The 22018-nt window shown below is 51.7% G+C and overlaps 10 protein-coding genes across 10 annotated transcripts; 5 read left to right on the forward strand and 5 right to left on the reverse strand.

The window, feature by feature from the left end:
* Positions 1 to 1566: 1566 nt before the first annotated feature.
* On the reverse strand, positions 1567 to 2215 carry N0V89_002010 (uncharacterized protein; the record flags this gene model as incomplete). Its single annotated transcript, XM_056210821.1, has 2 exons — positions 1567 to 2062; positions 2118 to 2215. The coding sequence occupies 2 exons, from the start codon at positions 2213 to 2215 to the stop codon at positions 1567 to 1569; spliced, it is 594 nt and encodes a 197-aa protein (XP_056074294.1).
* Positions 2216 to 3623: 1408 nt separating this feature from the next.
* N0V89_002011 (uncharacterized protein) lies at positions 3624 to 4702 on the forward strand (the record flags this gene model as incomplete). Its single annotated transcript, XM_056210822.1, has 3 exons — positions 3624 to 3870; positions 4040 to 4363; positions 4413 to 4702. 3 exons carry the CDS (start codon positions 3624 to 3626, stop codon positions 4700 to 4702), a joined length of 861 nt encoding a protein of 286 aa, XP_056074295.1.
* A 389-nt stretch (positions 4703 to 5091) lies between these two features.
* Positions 5092 to 6089, forward strand: N0V89_002012 (uncharacterized protein; the record flags this gene model as incomplete). Its single annotated transcript, XM_056210823.1, has 3 exons — positions 5092 to 5365; positions 5418 to 5924; positions 5983 to 6089. The coding sequence occupies 3 exons, from the start codon at positions 5092 to 5094 to the stop codon at positions 6087 to 6089; spliced, it is 888 nt and encodes a 295-aa protein (XP_056074296.1).
* A 423-nt stretch (positions 6090 to 6512) lies between these two features.
* On the forward strand, positions 6513 to 7082 carry N0V89_002013 (uncharacterized protein; the record flags this gene model as incomplete). Its single annotated transcript, XM_056210824.1, has 1 exon — positions 6513 to 7082. One exon carries the CDS (start codon positions 6513 to 6515, stop codon positions 7080 to 7082), a length of 570 nt encoding a protein of 189 aa, XP_056074297.1.
* Positions 7083 to 7817: 735 nt separating this feature from the next.
* N0V89_002014 (uncharacterized protein) lies at positions 7818 to 8881 on the reverse strand (the record flags this gene model as incomplete). The annotated part of the gene is made up of 2 exons (XM_056210825.1): positions 7818 to 8773; positions 8824 to 8881. 2 exons carry the CDS (start codon positions 8879 to 8881, stop codon positions 7818 to 7820), a joined length of 1014 nt encoding a protein of 337 aa, XP_056074298.1.
* Positions 8882 to 9286: 405 nt separating this feature from the next.
* Positions 9287 to 11100, reverse strand: N0V89_002015 (uncharacterized protein; the record flags this gene model as incomplete). The annotated part of the gene is made up of 3 exons (XM_056210826.1): positions 9287 to 10100; positions 10150 to 10984; positions 11034 to 11100. 3 exons carry the CDS (start codon positions 11098 to 11100, stop codon positions 9287 to 9289), a joined length of 1716 nt encoding a protein of 571 aa, XP_056074299.1.
* A 794-nt stretch (positions 11101 to 11894) lies between these two features.
* On the reverse strand, positions 11895 to 13160 carry N0V89_002016 (uncharacterized protein; the record flags this gene model as incomplete). The annotated part of the gene is made up of 5 exons (XM_056210827.1): positions 11895 to 12056; positions 12113 to 12533; positions 12581 to 12806; positions 12856 to 12871; positions 12921 to 13160. 5 exons carry the CDS (start codon positions 13158 to 13160, stop codon positions 11895 to 11897), a joined length of 1065 nt encoding a protein of 354 aa, XP_056074300.1.
* Positions 13161 to 15848: 2688 nt separating this feature from the next.
* N0V89_002017 (uncharacterized protein) lies at positions 15849 to 16503 on the forward strand (the record flags this gene model as incomplete). Its single annotated transcript, XM_056210828.1, has 2 exons — positions 15849 to 16083; positions 16274 to 16503. The coding sequence occupies 2 exons, from the start codon at positions 15849 to 15851 to the stop codon at positions 16501 to 16503; spliced, it is 465 nt and encodes a 154-aa protein (XP_056074301.1).
* Positions 16504 to 17211: 708 nt separating this feature from the next.
* On the reverse strand, positions 17212 to 19177 carry CDH1 (substrate-specific activator of APC-dependent proteolysis; the record flags this gene model as incomplete). The annotated part of the gene is made up of 4 exons (XM_056210829.1): positions 17212 to 18066; positions 18119 to 18675; positions 18725 to 18852; positions 18903 to 19177. 4 exons carry the CDS (start codon positions 19175 to 19177, stop codon positions 17212 to 17214), a joined length of 1815 nt encoding a protein of 604 aa, XP_056074302.1.
* Positions 19178 to 20113: 936 nt separating this feature from the next.
* N0V89_002019 (uncharacterized protein) lies at positions 20114 to 21871 on the forward strand (the record flags this gene model as incomplete). The annotated part of the gene is made up of 4 exons (XM_056210830.1): positions 20114 to 20180; positions 20231 to 20292; positions 20424 to 21246; positions 21303 to 21871. 4 exons carry the CDS (start codon positions 20114 to 20116, stop codon positions 21869 to 21871), a joined length of 1521 nt encoding a protein of 506 aa, XP_056074303.1.
* Positions 21872 to 22018: the final 147 nt, after the last annotated feature.

Here is a 22018-nt window from a genome sequence, read left to right on the forward strand (position 1 = left end):
GAGGATGTTGAAAGCAGAATCCACGTTGATGTTGGCGATGAAGCAAATACGAGGAAGGAAGAAATAGGCTGTCGAGGCGATCACCTGGTTAATAAAAGCCTCGTATGCTGGCGCCTTGCGTAATTTTAGGACCGTAATTGTGCTTGGTCGCTGCGCGCTGCGTCGCCTCGCACCTTCTACATGCAAGGCCAGGCCTGAGCTAGTGCGGGGTAAACGATCGCAGTTTCCCACTTGAGGGCGACCGAAGGATTTCAAAGCATACATCAAGAACGTCATACATGAATTACCAGTTCTCTGGGTCGACATAAAGCGTACCAAACCCCAGATTGCCTGCGGTCGACCCTTCACCCTGCCTCCCGTACGATACGTTACAGGGTCGTAAACACTAGCCTTATAGAGACATTTCCAGACAGGTCGGACCCAACGCACATAAAGACAGTCTGAGAACCATGCTTGAATGCGGCTGAAGATCGAAGACGCTACAAGGAAGCTCGATGCCTCGTCTTGTATGCACTTATGTGAACTTTTGATTAGATGCAGAATGGACGCAGCCCGATTTGATGCTCGTAACTATCCTGTAGTTGAGAAACAAAACGACGCGTCCACTGGCTACGAAAGAGGGCGGATACTTTGATTTACCGCCACGAGATGTCTTCTGATCTGTCTTGACTTGCTGCTCCTGACGTGCAGCTTCACCTCCGGCCACACTGGTTTCTGGTCGACCACGTCTCCTGCGCCTGATGGGGACATTCTTCATTCGCTGCTTCCATTTCTGTCTGTGCAAGCAAAGCTTGGGATTGACACAGCCTCATCGTGGCCTGATATGTGCTCTTGCGGAACTGGACATTGAACTGAACAACGGCAGTACCGGAGCTCGAAATCCAAAACCTAATATCATGCCGACTGTGCCGTGCGCCACTTTGTGGGGGATGCATCCTCCGACATACTGCATGGGACAGAAATTACACGCATGTGTGCGATCAAGTTGAAGCAGCCAGTGACCGGAGAGAGCGGTTGGTCAACTACCGCATTAGGAAAGTTCAGCTGGAACTGAGGAAAATGCGTCTTTCGTGGGGCGCAGCGCAAAATGTCACATGAGTTTGAGGCAAGTGGTAAATCAATGTCGCGTGCTTCAAAGCTTCTGGTCTTTCAATAACGTCCAGTGATGTCGAGAGGAGGAGAGGTCGCAGAAGTTAGAGGCCGAAGGCCGAACAGTTGGTAAGCGAGGTGGTGCCGCATACGAATCCTGGCATGAAAATTGACGCCACGTACAGATTCACGGTGTACCTAACAATCCGGTATGCTGTGCCACATATTGGCATATATGAGTCGATGGATGATGCGGTGCAATGCTGTTCGGACAGGGGTTGGCTCCTTAGCGCTGATGCGCATTCTCTTATCTGGTGCAAATGCCCCACGATATGGGCTAGCATTGACTTCGTACTCCCAATCTTCTTCTCGAGGACGCGCAGCCAATGTAAAGTGACATCACAGAATCTTGATACGAATCTTGTTACTGTATTGGGCATCCTGTGTTAATACAGGGTATCAATATTTCTGCAAGCGCTATAGCTTTGGTTTATCTGCTTGATCATTAGTCCACGCTTTTCTAATCTCAACTTCCGCATCGTATCCATACGTCCACTGTGCCGCCACAGGGTCACTGAACTGATTCGGACTCTCGCCAACGTCTCCATCCATCGCTGACCTCATAGCTGCATCCCGCGCTTCTTGTTCAGGCCCGTCCGCAAAGTGCCATAGCTTCCCGTTCACAAGACTAGCTTCCTGCATCTGGCCGGTTCGTAGGATCCTTTGACGCTCGAATACTTCAAGTGCTGAGCGAATTTGTGACGGTGACTCAACAAGTGATAACACTTCTGCAAGCGCGGCACCATCCTCTACAGCCATTGCTGCGCCTTCGCTCATGTATGGCACCATGCTATGCGCAGCATCGCCAATCAGCAGCAAATTACCACGGGTTGAAAGCCATCTGCGGAGCGGCTTGCCCGAAAGCAGCGGCCATTTGAGCGTCGTTCGAATGAGAGAAATGACCTTGACGAGGCTACGTTCTCTTAGCGGGCGGGCTAGTGTAGTCGTTGGGTATTGGAACAGCTCACCTTGGATCCCAACTTTCAAAGTGCTGCTTCATGTCTTCGATCACGTTGCTTTGGTTCCAAGTAGAAGGGCCTGAGTCTTCGGGGTGCGAGAGAACCATGTTGAAAGACTTACCGCCAGCAATTGAGTAAGCAACCACATGTCGTTCCTTTCCGATCCTATCCTGTGTTACAATCGCTCCTTCTAGTGTCTCGCAGAACGAGCAGGCACAACAATCCCCGAGAAACACTCACCAGAAATTTTGCCCTGGAACATCAAGCAGCCACGACAATTCTGGGTCAGCCCGCATCAGATCCGCGTCCACAATCGCTCTGTATACCGCATACCCACACTGTTGTGGAGGTTGGTCATGTCCTTCTAAGACTACTCTTCTTGCATCAGATCTGATTCCGTCGGCAGCGACGACCAGATCTGCGTTGTGCGTCTCCCCGTTTTCAAGCACAACACGTGAACCTTCAGCATTGTAAGACTGAACACCAGCATTCACCCTCACACGAACGCCCAAGCTAAGTGCAAGCTCATACATCGCATGCTGAAGGTTCGCCCTATGGACTACATAGTATGTAGCTCCGAATTTCTTTTCACAATCCGGAACTAAGTTGGTGAGAGAGATAACCTTTCCGTTCTGCCAACGCCGGAAATGGATGGCTTCTGGCTCGACCGCTTTCCCTTCGAGGTAAGGACCTAGACCCCACCGCATCAAGAGCCGGCAAGAGTTTGGTGGTACTTGGATTCCGGCGCCGACCTCACCCAGCTCTGGGGCCTTTTCGAAGACGGTAACTTCGTGGCCACGTCGGCGGAGAGCGATAGCCGTTGCAAGTCCACCAAGCCCGGCCCCTGCGACGATGGTCTTGAGTTTGACAGTTGCTTCTTTAGGAAGCGCTGTTTGGTAGGATGCGTCATTGGTGTAATTTGGCACATCGTCGAACCGTTGCGGCGTGTGTTGAAGTCGTTTCAAAAAATTCAGGCTTCGCGATGGATACGACGTCTCCTACGATCCTTGGTCAAGACATATCTATGCGGTACCAAGGTAAGCTTACTTGGAGTCCAGAATGGCCCCTTCGCGCTAAAAGTGATTCAATGTGGAATCTGCATCTCTCGATGGTCTCTTCTTGATCGTCCATCTCCGCTCTATGTTCGACATAGCGACACAAGGAAGGCATTTTACAGAGAAAGTAGGAGTACAAAAGAAAAGATTCCGAAAGAGGTAGCTGCCTGGCATCGATCACATGTGCAAGTGATGTACGTTAGATTATACGCGATAAGAATGCGGGGAACCGAAAGCTAGGTACCCGGCAACAACTCCCCGTGATCCATCACCGGCCAACACTAATCATTCTTGTATGATGTCGAAAGCCTGCTGAGTTTACATATTGATCGTTAAGTAATCTGAGTACTTGCGACGTAGTTGCGCGTTTTACCTATCGTGAGTTATTCCAGAGGCGTATGATGCATGCGCATAGTACAGAAGCTGACCATGCTGATGGATTCTTAGCTCTACGAGAAACATGGCTACAAATGGGGTCAACGGTACTATCAAGACTGTAGACGATGTCATTCAAGGCGCGTCGAAGTACAACGCGGTACCTCTTTGGCCGCAGATGGTGAAATATAACCCGCCGAAGCCAAATCCGAAATGCGTTCCTTACATCTGGCGGTACGAGGATGTGCGTCCATATCTCCTCAAAGCGGGCGAACTCGTTAAAGAGAAAGATGCAGAAAGGAGGGTGCTCATGTTGATCAATCCGAAAAGAGGTGCGTATCACATCGATCATGTGCCCGCTACTGGAGAACTGCGCTGAGGAGGGAACAGAAGGCCCATACACAACGGACACACTTTACGCGGGCCTCCAACTGGTTATGCCAAATGAGACTGCACCAGCTCATCGACACACGGCCTTTGCTTTGTGCTTTGTAATAGAAGGAAATGGTGGCTTTGCTGCTGTCCATGGGCAACGCATCCAAATGAACCGCGGTGATGTGATCCTTACGCCCACCTGGAACTGGCATGACCACGGCAAGGATGGTTCTGGGCCAATGATTTGGCTTGACGGACTGGATTTACCACAGTTTCAGCACTTCCCAGTGCATTTCGTTGAGCATTTCAAAGAGAAGAGATATCCTGCTGAGAACGTAGACTCCTGGCATAGTCCAATTGTCTTTCCCTGGGAGGCTATGAAAGCGGCCCTGGATAAGAGTGTAGGAGACTGGGCAACGCAGGAGTATAGGAAGGCCGATGGAAGTTACGGTAAGATCACAATGTTTTAGACACTCACGGTCAACCTGACCTATTGCAGTTAGCAAAACGCTGGGACCTTCAGCGGAGCGTATCGATGCTGGAAAGTCATCGGTACCGCGGCGCGAGACGACATCTTGCGTGTACCACGTTATATCTGGGACGGGCCATTCCGTCATTGATGGACAGAGGCTGGAATGGAAACAGGGCGATACGTTCTGCATTCCATCGTGGTATGGGTACCAGTTATTCGCTGGTGCAAACGAGACGGTGTATTTGTATCGATTCGACGACAAGCCGATGATCGAAGCGTTGGGTTTCTACCGAAGCGAGAGTGCGCAAGACGATTAACCGTGAAGTAGCTCTGTAGCGGAAGGCATTTCAAAGTGTCTGCCCTTCGCCCGATCTGAAAGTTGTACGATACATCGGTCCTACGGATGTGCATGGAGAAGCTCTGCTCAATGTGACAGGTTGCGAAAACATGAAGAGTATATCGCTGCAGCTTCTTTTGTACGATTTCTGGTGTACGAACATCTCCACATTTGGTGGTGGAGATACTTCTGTCTCCGGCCAATGATGGAGTGCCGAAAGACTATCCGGCTCTAATTCCGTAGTCGCTATGCCGCCTTCCCCACCTCACCAGGCCGACATCGCCTTGCATTCAAAGCACTTCTTCACAACAACACTCGAGAGCTAGTTTCACACCATTGATCATATTGCACGAATTCACTGACCTCACAATGCCGTCCTGGAAGCGTCTCATACGGTTCGAATCGACAGACGGCAAGACCCTGCGGGGTGAGCCGATCCTACCCTCACCAGATTTCGATGTGGGTACAACAACAGAAGAGACAAGACTGAAGGCGAAAGTCATCGAGGTCGCCAACAACGATATCTTCGACCCTGCGACAAAGGTTACAGACCAAGAAGTAACGGTCAAGAAACTCCTCGGTCCCGTGACAACTGATGAAGTCCCCATCATTCGCTGCATCGGGCTGAACTTCATCAAGCACAGTATGAGAAACTACCCGTGTATCCTAAAATACATACTGAATATATTTTGTAGTTCAGGAAGGTGGTCGCACGCTACCACCCTACCCTTCCACCTTCATCAAGGCCAACACCTGCCTGAACGACCATGGCGCACCCATTGTTATTCCAAAACTAGCACAAGACAATCAAGCCGATTACGAAGGTGAACTTTGCTTCATTATCTCCAAGGATGCCCTGAATGTTTCAGAAGCCGATGCCTACAAATACGTGGGCGGTTACCTGTGCGGCAATGATGTCAGCTCAAGAAAGCTGCAGCGCGACCCTAAGCTTGCAGGCACTGTGCCGCAATGGAATTTCTCCAAGGGGTTTGACACCTACGCGCCGCTAGGCCCGCAGATTGTCAGCACTGAGGTTGTGCCCGACCCTTCCAAGCTGTACCTGAAGACCATTGTGAATGGAGATGTAAGGCAGAGTGAAACAATCGATGATCTGTGCTTCAAGATTCACACCATCGTAAGCTACTGCAGCCAGGGAACTACGCTGAAGAAGGGCACTGTTATCATGACAGGAACTCCTAGTGGTGAGTGGAGAAGAAAAGTGCTCCATGACTGCGGAAAGAAAGCTAATCCAAAATCAAGGTGTCGGCTACGCCATGAAGGAACCACAGTTCTTGAAGCCGGGCGATGTCGTAGAAGTTAACATCAATGCGATAGGAACACTGCGAAACACAGTCGAATACGCGTGAGCAGTCAAAAAAAGGGTAAATTAGACGATAAGTACCAAATATACTCGTATCTTGTCGGACAGCTGTTTGTTTCAGCCCTGGACTCCTCAGTGCCCATACTATGCGCAAGTCTCTTATTGTCCTGTTGTAGCATGCAAACAAATGTGCAAACAGATCTCCGATGGGTCATAACCCAAGATTGAACAGACTGCGGCTATCCGTCACACTCAGGATCGGTAAGCCTTACTCACGTCTAGAACAGGTGTGTTGTGACGAGATTCACGCGTTATTTCGTGGCTATTCACTTTCACACTCAACGTTTCACACCGTCATTTGGATTTGCAACTTCACACGCCTGACCAGCAAACATCCACTCAAACTTCACGCACGCGACCCAACGTTTGCGCTCATCCCAATACTTCCCGCGGCGCAGCAACCCCCAAAATGGAGTTCCCAACCACACCTCCGTACCTTAAAGGCACTGCAGAAGTATACGCCATGGCAAACTTCCAAGCAGACACGCCGATATCTCCAGCTCCGTCTTCACCGGAGAAGCAAAGTTCTGCAGCCCGGGTTCCCACCTTCTCCATTCCCGCCGATCTAACACAGGCAGCCGTAGAAGCGAGCCCGCAGCTCAAGCGTCTCCAGCAGGATCTCCTCGTCCTCACTAGCTTCGTCGACAACAGCAGCCTCACCTGGCGTCCATCTTGGTTTTCCGATGATTCAAGCTACCAATCCGTCTTCTGGACGTTGCATAATCCGCCTCATGTCGTTACTGAGGAAATGCCGAAGGAGGCCGTCTATGGAAAGCAGGCATTATGGAGAGCGGGCGTGATGACACGCCGGATGCGCAAAGAAGGTGATAGGGAGCCGCTGTGGATGAAGACCCAGGCTCAGTGGGAGAGGTACTGCGACATGTACGGTATCCCGTATGATTTCCTTTGCGAGGACCAGATCCGGCTGTTGAGGTTGGGACTTCCTCGGAGCAACGATGGTCAACTTTGCGGTAAGTAATTACGTTTTCCGTGTTCCAAAAGCTCTAGTAGCTCTTTGTCCCTCACGATGAGGATTGCGGTACACAGACATTCATCGTGTTGCTGCGGATATCTTGTGCAGATTCTAGACTGTTCTGACGATAGCAGCTCCGCCGTCGTGGCCGCTATATCCCGAGCCAGCGAACTCTGCAATAGGCAGATACATCCTTCTCAATAATACTAACCTACCGCGCAAGTTTCACAACGTAGGCTCTCAGACACATGAGACAAACGAGTGTATTGTGGTCGCCCAGGACGGAGCTGTGGAAGTCGAAGAATTGGTAGACGATGCTACTCCGCGCTACTCTGCAGATCGAATAAGATGGAGCTATGTGCCCTGGACCGAGGAACAGGAGTTGAGTTGTCGGCCGATGACAGTGAAGATGAGGTTATGGAATTCGGCTATGGGGTCAGACGATTAATTACATTGCTACATCTGAGGAGGGCCTATTGGTGTTATTGCTGGTCAGTGGTGGTTTTAGGATGTCGGTTGTCGAAGAGGAATGTGTCCTGGGCTTGGACTGCGCATAGGTAGATTTGCTGTCACCACACTGAGGCTCGCAACATATGGCACGAAGTGAGCACCGAATACGCCTAGCCGTTGATAACATGTCCAAAGGAAGCACAGTGCACTTAAAACCAGAGTTGAGGTAGCACCTGGTTACGGATCTAGGATGTTATGAGGATTTGGAAGCCATCTACGACGCATCACCGCTCAATGGTAGTACTTCCACGTCACCCCCCTGCACAGCTCCCGCCCCTGATCGAAAGCCGCAAGCACCCCATCATCCAGTTTCCCTTTCTCAAAATCGTCCAGATTCTGCTTTAGCTGCGTTTCGCTGCTTGCTCCGATGATGACCTTGTCGCCAAACTTCTTGTCCAGCTGCGAATGATGCATCATCCACCGCAGCGCCGCCTCGCTCTCCCTAATACCTGCTTCCTTGGTCGCTGCCCGTACTACATCCAACGCGTCGAAGAAGGCATCATTCCAAAATCGTGCGCGGTACATCTTCCCCTGCATCCTGTTGGGATCAAAGCGGCTGCCTGCCTCAACGGCAGAGTCCGGGGTGTCGCGGTGATATCGGTCCGTCAGATAGCCGCCGGCCAGAGGGTTAAAGGCGTAGAATGCCATGTTGTATTTACGCAGGCAGGGAAGGAGCTCCTGCTCGATGGTGCGGTAGAGCGCGTTGTACACACCCTGGTACACCTCAGGGCGCTTATATCCTTCACGGTCGCAAATCTCACAGATACTGGCGACCTCCCAGCTCATGTAGTTGCTGACGCCCCATCTGTTGAATTTTCCTTGCTTGTACAGTTCATCAACGGCCTTGAGCGTCTCCTGGAGAGGTACACTCCGATCGGGAGCATGCAGGTACCACAGATCAACCTTTTCTGCGCCACCCAGGGCTTTGAGGGACTCAGACAGGCCGTTACGCATGCTTTCGGCGTCGAGATGAGTTACTGGGCGACCCATCCAACCCTGAACGTTGGGAAAGAACTTAGTGTCGATGGCGAGGCCGCGGTCTTGCCACTTGAGCGCGGCGAGGTATTCTTCAGAAGTGCCGCCTCCGTAGAAGCGCGAGGTATCGATTTCGGAGTGACCATGCTTCTGGAAGGTGTCTAGGATGGCCGCACAGTCTGAGAGGTTCGAGGTGCGGACTTGTTCTTCGCCTGGTGGGTGTCATTGATTGTATTTTTTCTACCAACGATAATGGCAATACCTTCTTTGCCAAACGTCATGGCACCGAAAATAATGTCGAGCTCGGTGGTTGGCGCCATAGTGTGGTTTTTTTCGAAGTGTTGTTGGTAGAAGGGCGAAAGACACAAAATGGCTCGCGTAACTGGCTTGCACGAATGATGGAGTGATGGAGAAAGGTACGATGAATTTCCTGAGCTTTTATACATGTATAGAATCGACAATTCAGCATGCGATATTTATCGCGTCTCCACATGACTTGTAACTCCATGGACTTGTTACGGGAATTTGGCGGACTTTAGCGGGTATAAACATCATCTATCAATGACATCGTGACGACCCTTGCTCTAGCGCCCGGGAGCAAGTCAGCACCTTGCATCATCTTCAGAAAAGGTTTAGCGTCGAACTGGCTACTCTATTTGACCGAGTCTTTTGAAAGGTTGACAATGGCCCTTTTCAACGTTGCCTATGTCCATAATGCGCGGAAACTAATCGACGTCGTTCGTCTTCATCCCGTTCTCTTCCCTCCACGTCAGCCTCTCGATACTAGAGACGCCAGGACCTTTGTAGACGCTGCCGTATTCGCCACTGGCCCAGTCCCTACCCTCACCCTCTTGCTTAGCCTTCTTGCGGTACCATTTGCCGTAGGTGAGAAGGTAGTACAGCCTGAAGGATAGCAAAGCGAATTTGTCGCGTTCTAGATCCTCGGGGTACTGCGCACCAAGGTCGACCGCGGCTGCAATACCACTCATAACAGCGACCTCGTGTGCATTGACAAGTGTCCATGCTGCAGCGTAACGTGTGTGCTTGCGACCGTTAAGCAGCCACATCCAAGGCACTACGAAGGCGTAGTGTGTCCACGAGTGACAAAGTTGATGCCACCAATCTTTTCGGATGATCTTGTTCTCGTCAATTTCGTCGATGGACCAAAGGTTTTTATTGTTCTTGTTCAAGTAGATGGTCTGGAAAACATGCTTGTCAAACGGCACTTCGGGTGGGAATTGGCTCTGGTAGTTGGTGCAGTCGAAGCACATCTCCAGCTTGGAAAGATCCTGAGGGTACATTTTGATATAGTACATGGGCTTGAACATCTTCTTGGCGAAGTTGACGCGGGTGGTCTGGTCGACGCCTGAGAGCTTCTCCACGGCTTGTTCTCCGTTGTAGAAGTTTTCGTAATGCTTCTTCATGTAGTCACTGTCCCAATGAGTTACAGTGATATCATCCGCAAACTTTACATTGCCCAGGATGCGCTTTTCGCGGAATGTAGCCGAACGTGACAGAATACGTTTGGCGGTATCAGCCCTGGATCGAATTAGCCTTCGAAAATCCGATTGCAAAGCATGTCACGTACAATACGCAGAAAACGATTTCATCATAGTGTTCAGTCTCTTCCGGGGCATCTGCATCCGCGGTTCCATCATTTTGCGGTACCCATGCGCTGTTAGGATTGTGTGCATCCGGTGTTGGCGTGCGCTTAATCAGCTTCACTACGACTCCGTTCTTGTCCCTCTTCACCACTTGCGTGAGCTCTGTGGACAAGCGTACGGTCACACCCTTGGACTCTAAGTCCTTCCTCCAGCTTTGGTAGAAGTGCTCAAACCTCGGGAAGACAACCATTGGCGGCTGATTGCTTGCGACACTCAGCTTGTCACCAGGATACCACATTCCGTAGGTCGGGCTTGTGACTAGTCTTTCCAGGATGATGGAGGGTACGTCGGGTGCATATTGACCAGTACCGAGGAACAGCGCGACCATAGGCAAGGCGACCGTATTGGCAAACTCATCCGAAAAGAAGAACATCTTCATCAATATCTTAATAGGTATGAGTGCGAAGAAAACCTCGAACCAACGGACAATGGAGATCATCCACTTAAAACGCTTGATTTCCTTCTGATGTCTTTCGAGAAGCTTGGTGGGGTAAACGTTACTCCAGAATTGATTGCCTTTGCCAAAGGAGACTTGAAGCTTCACTGGATCCGCGTGGTAACCTTGGCGCGCAAACATAGTCATGGTGTGGTGGAAGATGTAGCTGCCGCCCTGGACACCCTGATTCAACCAGCCTGCGCCATGACGTTCCTTGTCGATTTGAACAGAGAAAGCTTGTCCACCGCAGTAATCGACAGCATCAATTAGGGTCACATCGAACTTATCGCGGTGATTAGCAAGATGGTGGGCGCATGACATTCCTACACAAGTCAGCACAAGATTTTTGCCTAGACGGTGGAGACCACTCACCAGCAGCTCCAGCTCCAACGACAAGCACGCGCTTCTTCCCGGTGCCTAACTTCCCGTTGGCAGCCATGTTGGTGGTGGGTAAAATCGGATCTGTTTCGCGTGCGCGTCTCAACGGCATCGAGGAAGAAAGGAGAGTTTCAAAATTCTAGCTTTCAACACCTGACATGACATTTGTATTTGTTGTTCGACATTCGCGAAGCAGTGCGTCATGAAGGACCAAAGATGGTGTAGATCTAGTGCGCACAGACCCCTGTATGCCAGATCTCGAGATCTGACGCTCGTGGAAGCCGATCGTGCTAGCCGCTTCCGGCTCAACACCATGTGCTGATCCCAGTGAGCGTCATCGCATTGGGAATGCGCATTTATCTATTACGCCTTTTAGTTGTTAGCTTCTAGGTTCCTCGTGATTATGCGCCTTATGTTGTGCTGCGGTCCTCGGGCAATTAGGAAATATCGTCTGGCCTAGCGACCCCGTGTTGAAGCCACCGTAAGCCAAGCACCAGCCGCTCGCATCAAATCAGTAATGGCCTGTTGATCAATGTTCGAGTTCTGCTGTTAAGGTTGGCATGCTGCTCAAAGCATTAGTTCATCAGGTTATGCAGAGAGCAAGGTGCACTGTTTCATTTCAGGTCCCTTCTCGAGAGACGCGATAGTTATCAAGCGAATGTGCTCTGTCGGTTCCATGTGGATCGTCCTCCAACTGATATCCTCACAACGGAAGTTGAGCCGTCGGAGGATTGCCTACAAAGGTATTTACATAACAGGCTTTCCAATATGCACAAGAAGAGAAGCCAAGTATAGAACAAGAAGTGAAAGTACGCGCAGCGCCCAGAGCGCTCAAAAGCCTCATCGTAAATAAACCTAGACACTGTAAACCTTGACAGAGTTTACTAGCCAATACGAGTCGCCGAAAGATTGGGGCTGCTGGGCAACGTAGGCATTGCAGCTGGGGTTGATTGAGGCACAAGATGTAGAGCCCCAGACGCCTCCAGCCCAGTCACCGCAGAAGGTAATATCGAAGATCTACGCCGAAGATGTGAGCACCGAAATTCGCATTCTGTGACAGTCTGAGTACTTACAATGTTCATGTTGGAGAACTTGGCATCGAAATTGCAGCCAGCGAAGTTGGCCTGAGGAGTACCCCAAGTGTTCGGATCGGGGTTGCCAGACTTGATGTTCGCTGGCACATCTCTAGCAGCAAAGTACCAGACCTTGATACCAGATGAAGTCCAGAGGGTGGCATAGACCCCGCCACCATTAGCATTGAAGGCGGTGCCGTAAGAAGTGGCGCTGTTCGATTGAACACCACAGCCGTTGTAACCGCCACCAGCGCCACAATCTGCTTCGGATACGTGAGTGCCAGTCATGCCTCCGTTCTGATTGTACACCGGTACACAGCCGGGGGAGCTGTGGAGAGTCATCTGGTTGTAAGTGTTCAGGTGGACACCCTCGTAAATGTCAATCTCGCCCTGATTAGGCCAGTTGGGTCCGACCATCCAGCTGTGAGAGTCAGATATGCAGAGGTAATATAGAAGAGCAAAACGTACAAAGCTGGCCAACTGCCGCAGTTGGAGCCTGGAACGTGTGCCAAATCGGCGATGATTAAACCGTGTGTATATGCTCGGTTACTCTGAATACGCACGGAATCACGCCCAACGCCATTCGGATTCAGGACGGTTGTTGAGTCGACTCCAATGTAGACTTGATTGTTTTGCGTCTTGTAGAGACCTTTCGATTGCGCTGTAGCTTGGGTAACGTAGTTCACGTATCCATCTGAGGAGGTCAGATCCGACACCGGAGCGGAACAGTTGCAGGGTCTTACGAGTGGGATCAGCGATCTGTCTTGGAATTAGTATGTGGGAGATCTTCCTGCATCAAACAGCGTACATTCTGAACAGTGAACTTTGAAAACCAGTTGCTCGCATCGTAAGTCTCCTGCAAAGCGTACGCGGCTACCGATGCAATCTTCAGGTCGACTGCTGGTGAAGTCTCATTGAAGATGAAGCTCGGTCCTCGAGCTGGTGAGACTTTCTGATCGGAAGGCTTGAAGGGCGGTTGATTGAGAGGGGCTGCGTTGATGGCACTGCCCAAAAGTGGAATCGAAGCTACAGCAGCTTTGAAGAACATGTTGCAAGATGACTTAGAGACCGGCAACTAGTGTGGTACAAAACAGTTGATAGTGGTTATAAGTGCGTGCTTTAAGGTATCTTTATAGGAGTAATCTGGCTGTAGTCCGCGGGGAGAAGCAGACATTGCACAGATGCTGCATCGCATCCCGTGTTCATGCCCAAGGCGAACCAGGTGATGAACCATGTCTCCAAAATGTATGTCGCTTATTCGTGGAGATCAACTAGATGCTAGTCAACGCCGCGGTCTGTTACATTCCACGCTCTCATCCGTTCAACAGCGATTCGACGTGCAGGGTTATAACGGAATAGCAACCCAGGTAGGCAGTTCAGGTGCACGATGGCGCTTGTGAGTATGCCGGCTGACGGATCTAGAAAGCCGTGCCAAGTTGCGAAACCGCCTAATGAACATTCTAGTGAAGGGTGATGTTAGAGGACCGATCCCAAAATTAGCGGCAGGTCTGCTCGGTCGCTCATCAAAATCAGTCCGCCTCCGCGGGCTCACCTTTATATGATGAGGCAGATTGATGGAAGTGTATTTCGTGAAATTCGTTCCAAGACGGATCCCAGTAGTTGTATTTTTTCCTTTCAGCCGGACCGGTCTCGAGACCCTTCGGAAAGCTCACTGAGTCCTAACTGGGTACTTGCACCACGAGGGAGAGCTTTAAAGAAGCTAATAGATATAGGTAATCCAGGGCCGCTTCCTCGTACTTGGCCTGAATTAGGAGGGTTGCACTGGCAGTAGACAGCAGTGGGGGCTGGGCTTCATCCAGTCAGAAAACGCCTAAGAGCAGGGGCGGCTTGCCTTCCAAGGTCAACCAACATGATTTGCTCGTTCATATGACCTTCATCTCATCGGTGATTCCGGCAACGGTAAGTGGACTTGAGTCCAGCCACGCTAGCCCCGCATTTCTACATCTAGCAGACCACATTGGCCGGCGGATTCAGGACGCCGTGATTGCGAGCAGCACGTGCACGTTCGGCACTCAAGCCGGATCGACGAAAGAGCCGTTCACGCACAAGGCTTGATCATGCAGCTGAGTTGTGTCGGGCTTCCGTGGAGTGCACACGACGAATGCGCGCGCGTGATGGGTAGCATTTCGAAGGATGACGGGGTTACTTCGCAGATGACTCCAAAAGTAACATGTGAGATAAGAGGCGTCCTAATAGATCAAGATTACAGCGGTTAAAGCAGACGACATGGTCCACGTCGGGAGAACTTAATGTCCGCAACGTGGACCGCGCGTCTTGAACGCAAAATCCGGGGTATTTGTACGCATTCCCTGAGCGGTACCTGAAGATTGCCATGCGCTAGAGGGAACTTAGATCGAATAACCCGGAGAATTGACGTGATAGGTGGAGGATGGAAAGTAACAGGAGCAGGGGTTCGCATCTGAACAGCACCTTCCCTGTGATGAACGAGCTAGTTCGAAATAGGCGACTCACCTTCTTCGCGCCGAGGTCCATGATAACTTCCTGCCACTGCTGCCCCTGAGTTGCAACACAGCCCAAATTTAGGAAAGCCCGAGTTTTTCCAGTTAGAACGCAGTGTCTTGTTACTTTTGACAGTATCTTTACATACTCTGATCGCCCATCGTGGCTAACAGCCCTCTCCAAGGTCCTCGGGGGAACAAATGACGCTGACCATCAACCACTCCTGTACGCATCTCTCGAAGTGAAAGGTACTACCTAATCCATGTTGTCGCTTGGTAATACTAGCCTTCGACTTCTTAAATCCGAAGCAGGACACGACCTATGATAACTCGGCTAGACGCTTAAAAGCAATGTGTCAATGTGTCAATGTGTCAACGTTGAATCTAGAACTAAGGTCCTTTGCTCCAATGTAACTCATGGATTCAGCTGCTTCGTCAACTAGTACGATGCCCCTGCTATCCCCGCGCAACGTCCGAAAGCCGAAGCCGTATGCCATCAAAGGTGGGTTGGGTGCTAGGCATCAGTTGTAGGCGATACTCGTTTTATACACATGAAATGCGAAGACAGACGTTGATAGAAGAGGTTGCATGCACATTGCATGTGATGCGATCTGTTGCTTACACGTGGACAGTATGCTGACATGTTGGCTCAAGCGATATGTTCGGGAATTCGTCACCAGCTTTTCTTCCTCAAACCAAGTGTTACACAGCTCTTCGTTCCACCAACTATCGTACTCGGTTATCTGTGCTTATGGGCTTTAGTCACTTGCGCTCCCGAGTCGATCTCCCGAGCTCTCACATTGCGGGGTAAGGCCGACCTCGAGCTTCACCACCTGTCCGAGTTCGGATACTCTCCGTGAACAGCACTTACGCCAGCTCGCAGTATTATGTGAAACCCTGCGGGAAAAGGGTGGGCTCTAACTAAGAGGCTCCGGATACTGTTATTAGGTAAGGCTCTGGAGACTTAGTCAAGAGCTCTGATGCTTACAATTTATTGGATAACTTCATCACCGGGTCACGACGGAGCCTCGGTAGGTCGTCAAGGTACCTTAAGCTTACCGCTAGTGGGATCGTGACAGAGAAGACTTCGACTATAAACGCGCCAGCTTTCAATTTGATATCTCTACTGTCATCTGGCTTTCTACCTGGCCGCGAAATATCACCCCCTCCCCGCATCGGATCGATATTCAGGCAGACTCCTGTAATCGAAACATCAATCATCTCACCCCTCAGTACCCAACTCACAACATAACAATATGGGTGACTACACAGGCAGCACTGAAGTCGACTTCTCCAAACACCCCAACGCACAGAAGCTCCTCTCCCGCATTCAAGACTTTCTCGATGACGTCGAAAATCTGACACCGGGTCACGAACTCGAAGCACACCTGAACAAGGCCTACGGCCCCGGAACCCCCATATACGAGGATCTCTGTGCCTTAACCCGCAAAGGGCTAGAAGAAGGCTGGGTCGCAAACATTGAGCTTGATGGTAACATTTGAAAATCCCAGTTCCTACCCATTCTTCTTCACATCGCTTCTGAAAGACGACTCAGCAGACAAGCTGTCAACTTTGACTTCGGTGTCTCAATTTTCTATCCTACTCAATCCACAGTTCTACTGTGAAATCGATCCTTCACCTTCTCTTCACGCCACCTCCACGCCACCTGACTCCATTACAGGCGCCAAATACCGCCGCTCCAAGATCTCCCTTCCCAAACCCGAAACCCGCTACATGAGCATCACAACCGTATACATGAAGAGCTCCGACGAGTACAGCGGGCAGTACCACAGCCATCCCTACGGCGAGATAAATTGCGTGGTGCAGGTGGACAAGAGCGCGGAGTTGAAGGGGATGCAGGGCTGGCAGGGCGCAGGATGGACGAGTCCCGGGCCGGGGACGCACCAGTGAGCAATCTCGATCCGTGTAGTGCTGTATGCAAGAGAAGTACTGATTGAGCACAGCTACCCACAAGTGCGAGGCGGCGCGCTAGTTGCGCTGTTCTTCCTGCCAGCAGGAAGGATCAGCTATGGAGCGAAACCGGGGGATCCGCAACCTCATTGCGTGTAGTAATAGCGATCACAGACCAAGGTAGAAGACAGTCATGAAGTTAACAATATCGTTCAAGGTGGTATCTTTGGGTAATGTACAGTCATGGTCATCATGTCCTCCAAAGCGCCAACCATATGCCCAGAACTCCAGCTCCAGAGATCCAAATGTCGCCGAAGCAGATGCCAGCAGAATCGTCCGCACATTGTTCCACCAGATAAACCACACCCAGCTAATTGGAGGCAAGGTCAGCCTCGATCAAAATAGCCCAAGTCCTTCTCCCAAGACGAGACGCGCGTGTTGACGCACGCTGAATGCTTAATGTCGTGCTGATATCCAATCCGCTGAATCCAAGACGCATGCTCATATGAAAATGCCAAAAGATGATCGCATGTGGTATCCCGGGTCCGCCTGTTACACCATATTACACCGCCCAATGCCGATAAGATAGAGGAAAATTTTCGAGAAGAAGCTCGCGCTTGCAAGCTTGCTTTTTGAGAAAATGAACGCCGGTAACAAAAGACAAGAAATGTCAAGCCATGTCTTAAGTACCGCCGCGGCGGTAGAGCATCATCGAATGACACCCCACTTATCCATGGTATTGTTGAGGCTCCCGGTTCTCTCCTTCTTCTTGAAGCAATTCCAGAAGCGAAGAGTTTCGTCTCCTGCACCAGTGACAATGGTCTGCCCATCTGGGCTCATCGCGAGGTAAAGGACACGGTATGTATGGCCAGTGAGCGAAACAACTTGCTGCATGTTGGGGTATTTCCAAACGATGATTTGGTTTTGACTGTATCCGTGAGTCGATACGATTTCGTTGCTGTTCTTAGACCATGCCAGATTGCACACCTGGCTACCAGTATCCAGGCTCTTGATCAGATTGGCTGGCGTTGTTGACTGGAAGTCCACATCGCCGGGGCCCGATGCAGACGCTGCAGATGAAGCGGCAGCAAGCGATGCAGACGAAGGTCCATTCGAAGAGACTAATGTGTTCCAGAACTTGATTGTTCGGTCAGCGGTACCACCACCGCTGGCTAGAAGACCGCGTTGGTGGGGACTCCAGGCAATGGCTTTCACGGCGGCCTGATGCTCACTCCACTTGTAGGTGGGTTCAGCATTGAGTTTCTCCCAAACCATAAGCTTATTGTCGTTTCCACCCGATGCGAGTTGCATGTCGTCGTTGTTCCACTTGAGTCCGCAAACCTCTTGCTTGTGGCCGACAAGCTTTCGAAGCCATTGTTCTGGCTGTCTGACATCACGGTGGTATATCGATCTATCTCGTGAACCGGATGTAAGGATGTGTTCATTCCAAGCAAGAGCACCGACACGCCCAGAGTGGCCAGTCATAGTTCGCAGACGACGTTGTGTAGTCGCATCCCAGATCTGTACGAAACCTCGATTGGTGCCAATGGCGAGATGGGAACCCTGTATGATGTCAGATTGGCACATGATGAGGTTTGAATTTCTAGCGACTTACGCGCTGTATCCAGCTGACACTCGTGACGGAGTCATCGGTCAATTCGCACAGTTTCGTGACCCGACCACTTGAAGAATTCCACATATACACACAAGACCCTAGTCCGACGCCGAGGATGTTCTGACTGCCCCAATCTACCAGATTGAGATAGAAATCGTCCGCCAGGTCTGGCGCGTCGAGAACCTTGTACGGCACTTTGGATACGGCACGCGGTGTTCTCTGTGGGCTGAGAAGCATTCGCTGGCTGTTAAGCTTGATGGGTGAGAGACTGTAGAGATCGGATTGCGCATTGAGATTGATGCCATGTCGGCTGGAGGGAGTTCTTGATGGTGTCGGTTGCCCCGAGTAGTTGAAGAAGTTCTTATGTGGGGTAGACGGTGTCAAATTAGGCGCTGGTAGTGCCGTTGCAGCATGAGCTGGAGGGGTATGTGAGCGCCCAGAGCGACGCAGGTTGGCACTATCGGTCGGGGAGAGACTTTGAGGCAAAGCTTGGGGCACAGATCCCTCGAACAACTCCTGTCGCAGGACGGCGGAATATGTCCGATTGGCTTCCTCAGCTGTACATTCGTTAGTGAATGCTTATCCCCTTCACTAGGTGATACTCACTCCGCTGAAAGTGCAGCTCATTGTGCGGGGCACGCTTCGCGCTTCGTGACGGTGTAGCGGGTGAAGCGTCGTCGTGGAGCAGTGAGAAGCTCGCCTGAAGATCCTGGCCAGCTCGATTGGGGATGAATCTACCACCTGGTCAGCCCGATGGTCGGGAAATGTTTGCCAGCAAACTTACCTATCACCGTAGATACGCTGGCGTTTGCGACTGGGACTTGCAATGGGTCGTTCTGGCGCGCGTCCTGCTCGCTCAAAATGTTCCAAAGCCTTGCTCAATGCCGAAGCATCCACTGGCTCTGAGTTGCGGTCATGCGCAAAGTCGGCTTGGTTGCGCTTGTGGGTCGCTGTTGGCGGTGTCTTCGACTCAGGCGGTGAGATCAGGGCCGGCGTGCGCGCATCCTCCCCAACGCGCTCCGTTGTTGCAACGGGCGCCATAGTATCTTCGGTCGCCATTGCAGTGCCTACGCGCCTTGTCGCAACCAGCGCACTCGTCGTGGAAGGATGTAGAAGGCGGGATAGGTCTCTAGGTCCGAGCCACCGGCGGGGGCGGGGTTATGTATCAAAGAAGGAAGCGCGGCCGAGGCAGCAGCTTCTCCAGTCTTCTGGTGATTATTGTGTGCTGAAGGATAATACGGGAAGGATGCGATTGTAGGGTGAAGGCGAGTTCGAAACCAGTGCTGAGTCCCTTGTACTGCGTCACCGCGCGCTCAGCCAACAGCACTCGTCGGCGCGCGCAATGGAAAGTGTCGCAATGTTCCTCCTCTTTACGCGCGATCGTAGCGCATGACAATCGTATTGTTGTTGTTTGCTATTGTGTGGCGGCGGGCGGTAGGCGGGGGCTGTTGTGCGGGCGTCCAAAGTTGTTTTGACGCTTCCTGGGACGAGCCGCTAGGGCAACGCTCGCCGGTTGCAGCAGTAAGGAGCGGGAGCGGCGTCGATGCAGCGCCGGACAGCGCAGGGCGAGCTCGAGCGACGGGTGGCACGGCCGAGGGAGGAATAAGGCAGGACGTGGGCGTAGAGGATGCTGGATGTTGGAGGTCGGACGGGAAGACGCGCGAAGGTCCCACGGTCGGCTGTCACGTCAAGCTGTTTTGGTTGTCGCTGTTTTGATGTTCCTGCCTCCAGCACGCGTGCCCCCCGTGCCTGCCACCCAATCAAACACGAAAGCCACCCCCGGTCGTGGCAGGCCGATGCGTCTCGTCGCCGCGACCCTGGGGCCTGTAGACGCTGCAACCCCACACACCAGACCGCCACGACGGACCGCCACGGCCTATCCATCCTTTCATGCTCAGAGGAGGCCCAACGCTCCGAGCCGCCCTACTACGTTCTGGTCCGCGAGGCTGCACTTACGTTGCTTTTCCTTTCATCCCATCCTGTACTGTACGAACCATGTCAACCAAGCCATCGCTCCAAGCCGCCGAGGACTTCTTGTCCTTCGTTAACGATTCACCGACCCGTACGCTCTACCGTAGAAATGCGAAAGAGGCCCACATTAACTGTATATAGCTTTCCATGCTGTCAAACAGTCCAAGGATAGGCTAGAGAAGGCGGGCTTTAAGCAGATTAAAGTGAGTTATGCCGTCTCGTCATATACGGGAGAGCACGACATGTAGTCGCAGGAGCCTCTTCTATCCTGCAGAGAGAATAGGCTCGGGTCCCCGTTGATGGAAGCACACAGCACTGACCTGTTACACCCTAGGAGCGGGACTCGTGGGCGTCCACCCTGCAGCCAGGCGGGAAGTACTACCTCACCCGGAATGGCTCCTCCATCGTCGCATTCGCCATCGGCAAGAAGTGGAAACCCGGTAACCCTATTGGCATGATCGGTGCGCATACCGACTCATGTTGCCTTCGTCTCAAGCCCGTTTCCAAACGTCAGAGCGATGGATTTCTCCAGGTGGCATGCGAGACATATGGAGGTGGTCTATGGCACACGTGGTTCGACCGAGACCTGTCCATTGCTGGGCGGCTGATGGTCAGGACGAAGCAGGGCAACATCGAGAGCCGTCTGGTCAAGGTTGAGAAGCCCATTCTGCGGGTTCCGACCCTGGCTATTCATCTCGATCGTCAGGAAGACTTCAAGTTCAACAAAGAAGCTCAGCTATTCCCCATCGCCGGCATGGTCGCGGCGGAGTTGAATAGGCAGGGTAAGTCTGCTGAAGCCGCCAAAGAGGAGGAAAACAAAGAGGGACCAGTTGAACCGCTGGCTGCTCCTATGAAGAGGCACCACACATATCTTGTTGAGATAGTTGCCGAAGAGGCTGGCGTGGACCCCAACGATATCCTAGACTTTGAGCTGGTCTTATATGACACCCAGAAAGCCGTCGTGGGCGGCTTGAACGACGAACTCATCTTCTCTGCGCGCCTCGACAACCTGATGATGTCCTATTGCAGCGTGGAGGGTTTGATTCAGAGCGTCGCATCGTCTTCTTCATTAGAGAAAGACTCCACCATCCGCCTAATTGCTCTTTTCGACCACGAGGAGATAGGAAGCCGAACCGCACAGGGTGCGGACTCCAACCGTGAGTTGCCTGAATAATTCCTAGTTCTGCGCTCCCTTCATCTAACCCTCATTCAGTCCTTCCTGCTGTTATTCGTCGCCTTTCTGTGCTACCTCCTTCTGAGAGCTCCCATTCCGACAAATCCTACGACAAGCTGGATGTTGACTCGGCGACCGTCTACGAACAAACGTTGGCGACATCTTTCCTAATTTCCGCCGATATGGCCCACTCTGTACACCCCAACTACCCCGCAAAGTACGAGTCACAGCATCGGCCCGAGATGAACAAGGGCACTGTAATCAAGATCAACGCCAACGCTCGATATGCTACAAATTCACCCGGAATAGTGCTGGTGCAAGAGGCAGCTCGTCTAGCCAAGAGAGGTTCCGCAAGCCCTTCTTCGGTCAAGGAAGGCGTACCACTTCAGCTTTTCGTCGTTAGGAACGACTCTTCCTGCGGAAGCACCATCGGGCCTATGCTTTCAGCCGCAATGGGTGCTCGCACGCTTGACTTGGGCAACCCTCAATTGAGCATGCACAGCATCAGGGAAACTGGTGGGGCGCACGACGTTGAGTATGCGATCAATTTGTTTGAGAGTTTCTTTGAGCACTTCGAAGAGCTTGAGAAGAAGATTGTTGTTGATTGACTAGAGAGTCCGAAGCTATAGGTGGAGAGCTGGATAAAGGGCAATGGCGGTAGATACCCTAGTAACGAATGTATGTTATGTGAAGTACTTTCGGAATTCTTCCCGAAGCGTTCCGAGTCAGACCTACCCGACGCCAAGCACCCCACC

The sequence above is a fragment of the Didymosphaeria variabile genome, assembly GCF_027946475.1.
Source record: "Didymosphaeria variabile strain IMI 356815 chromosome Unknown scaffold_2, whole genome shotgun sequence".
Classification (NCBI taxonomy): Eukaryota; Fungi; Ascomycota; class Dothideomycetes; order Pleosporales; family Didymosphaeriaceae; genus Didymosphaeria; species Didymosphaeria variabile.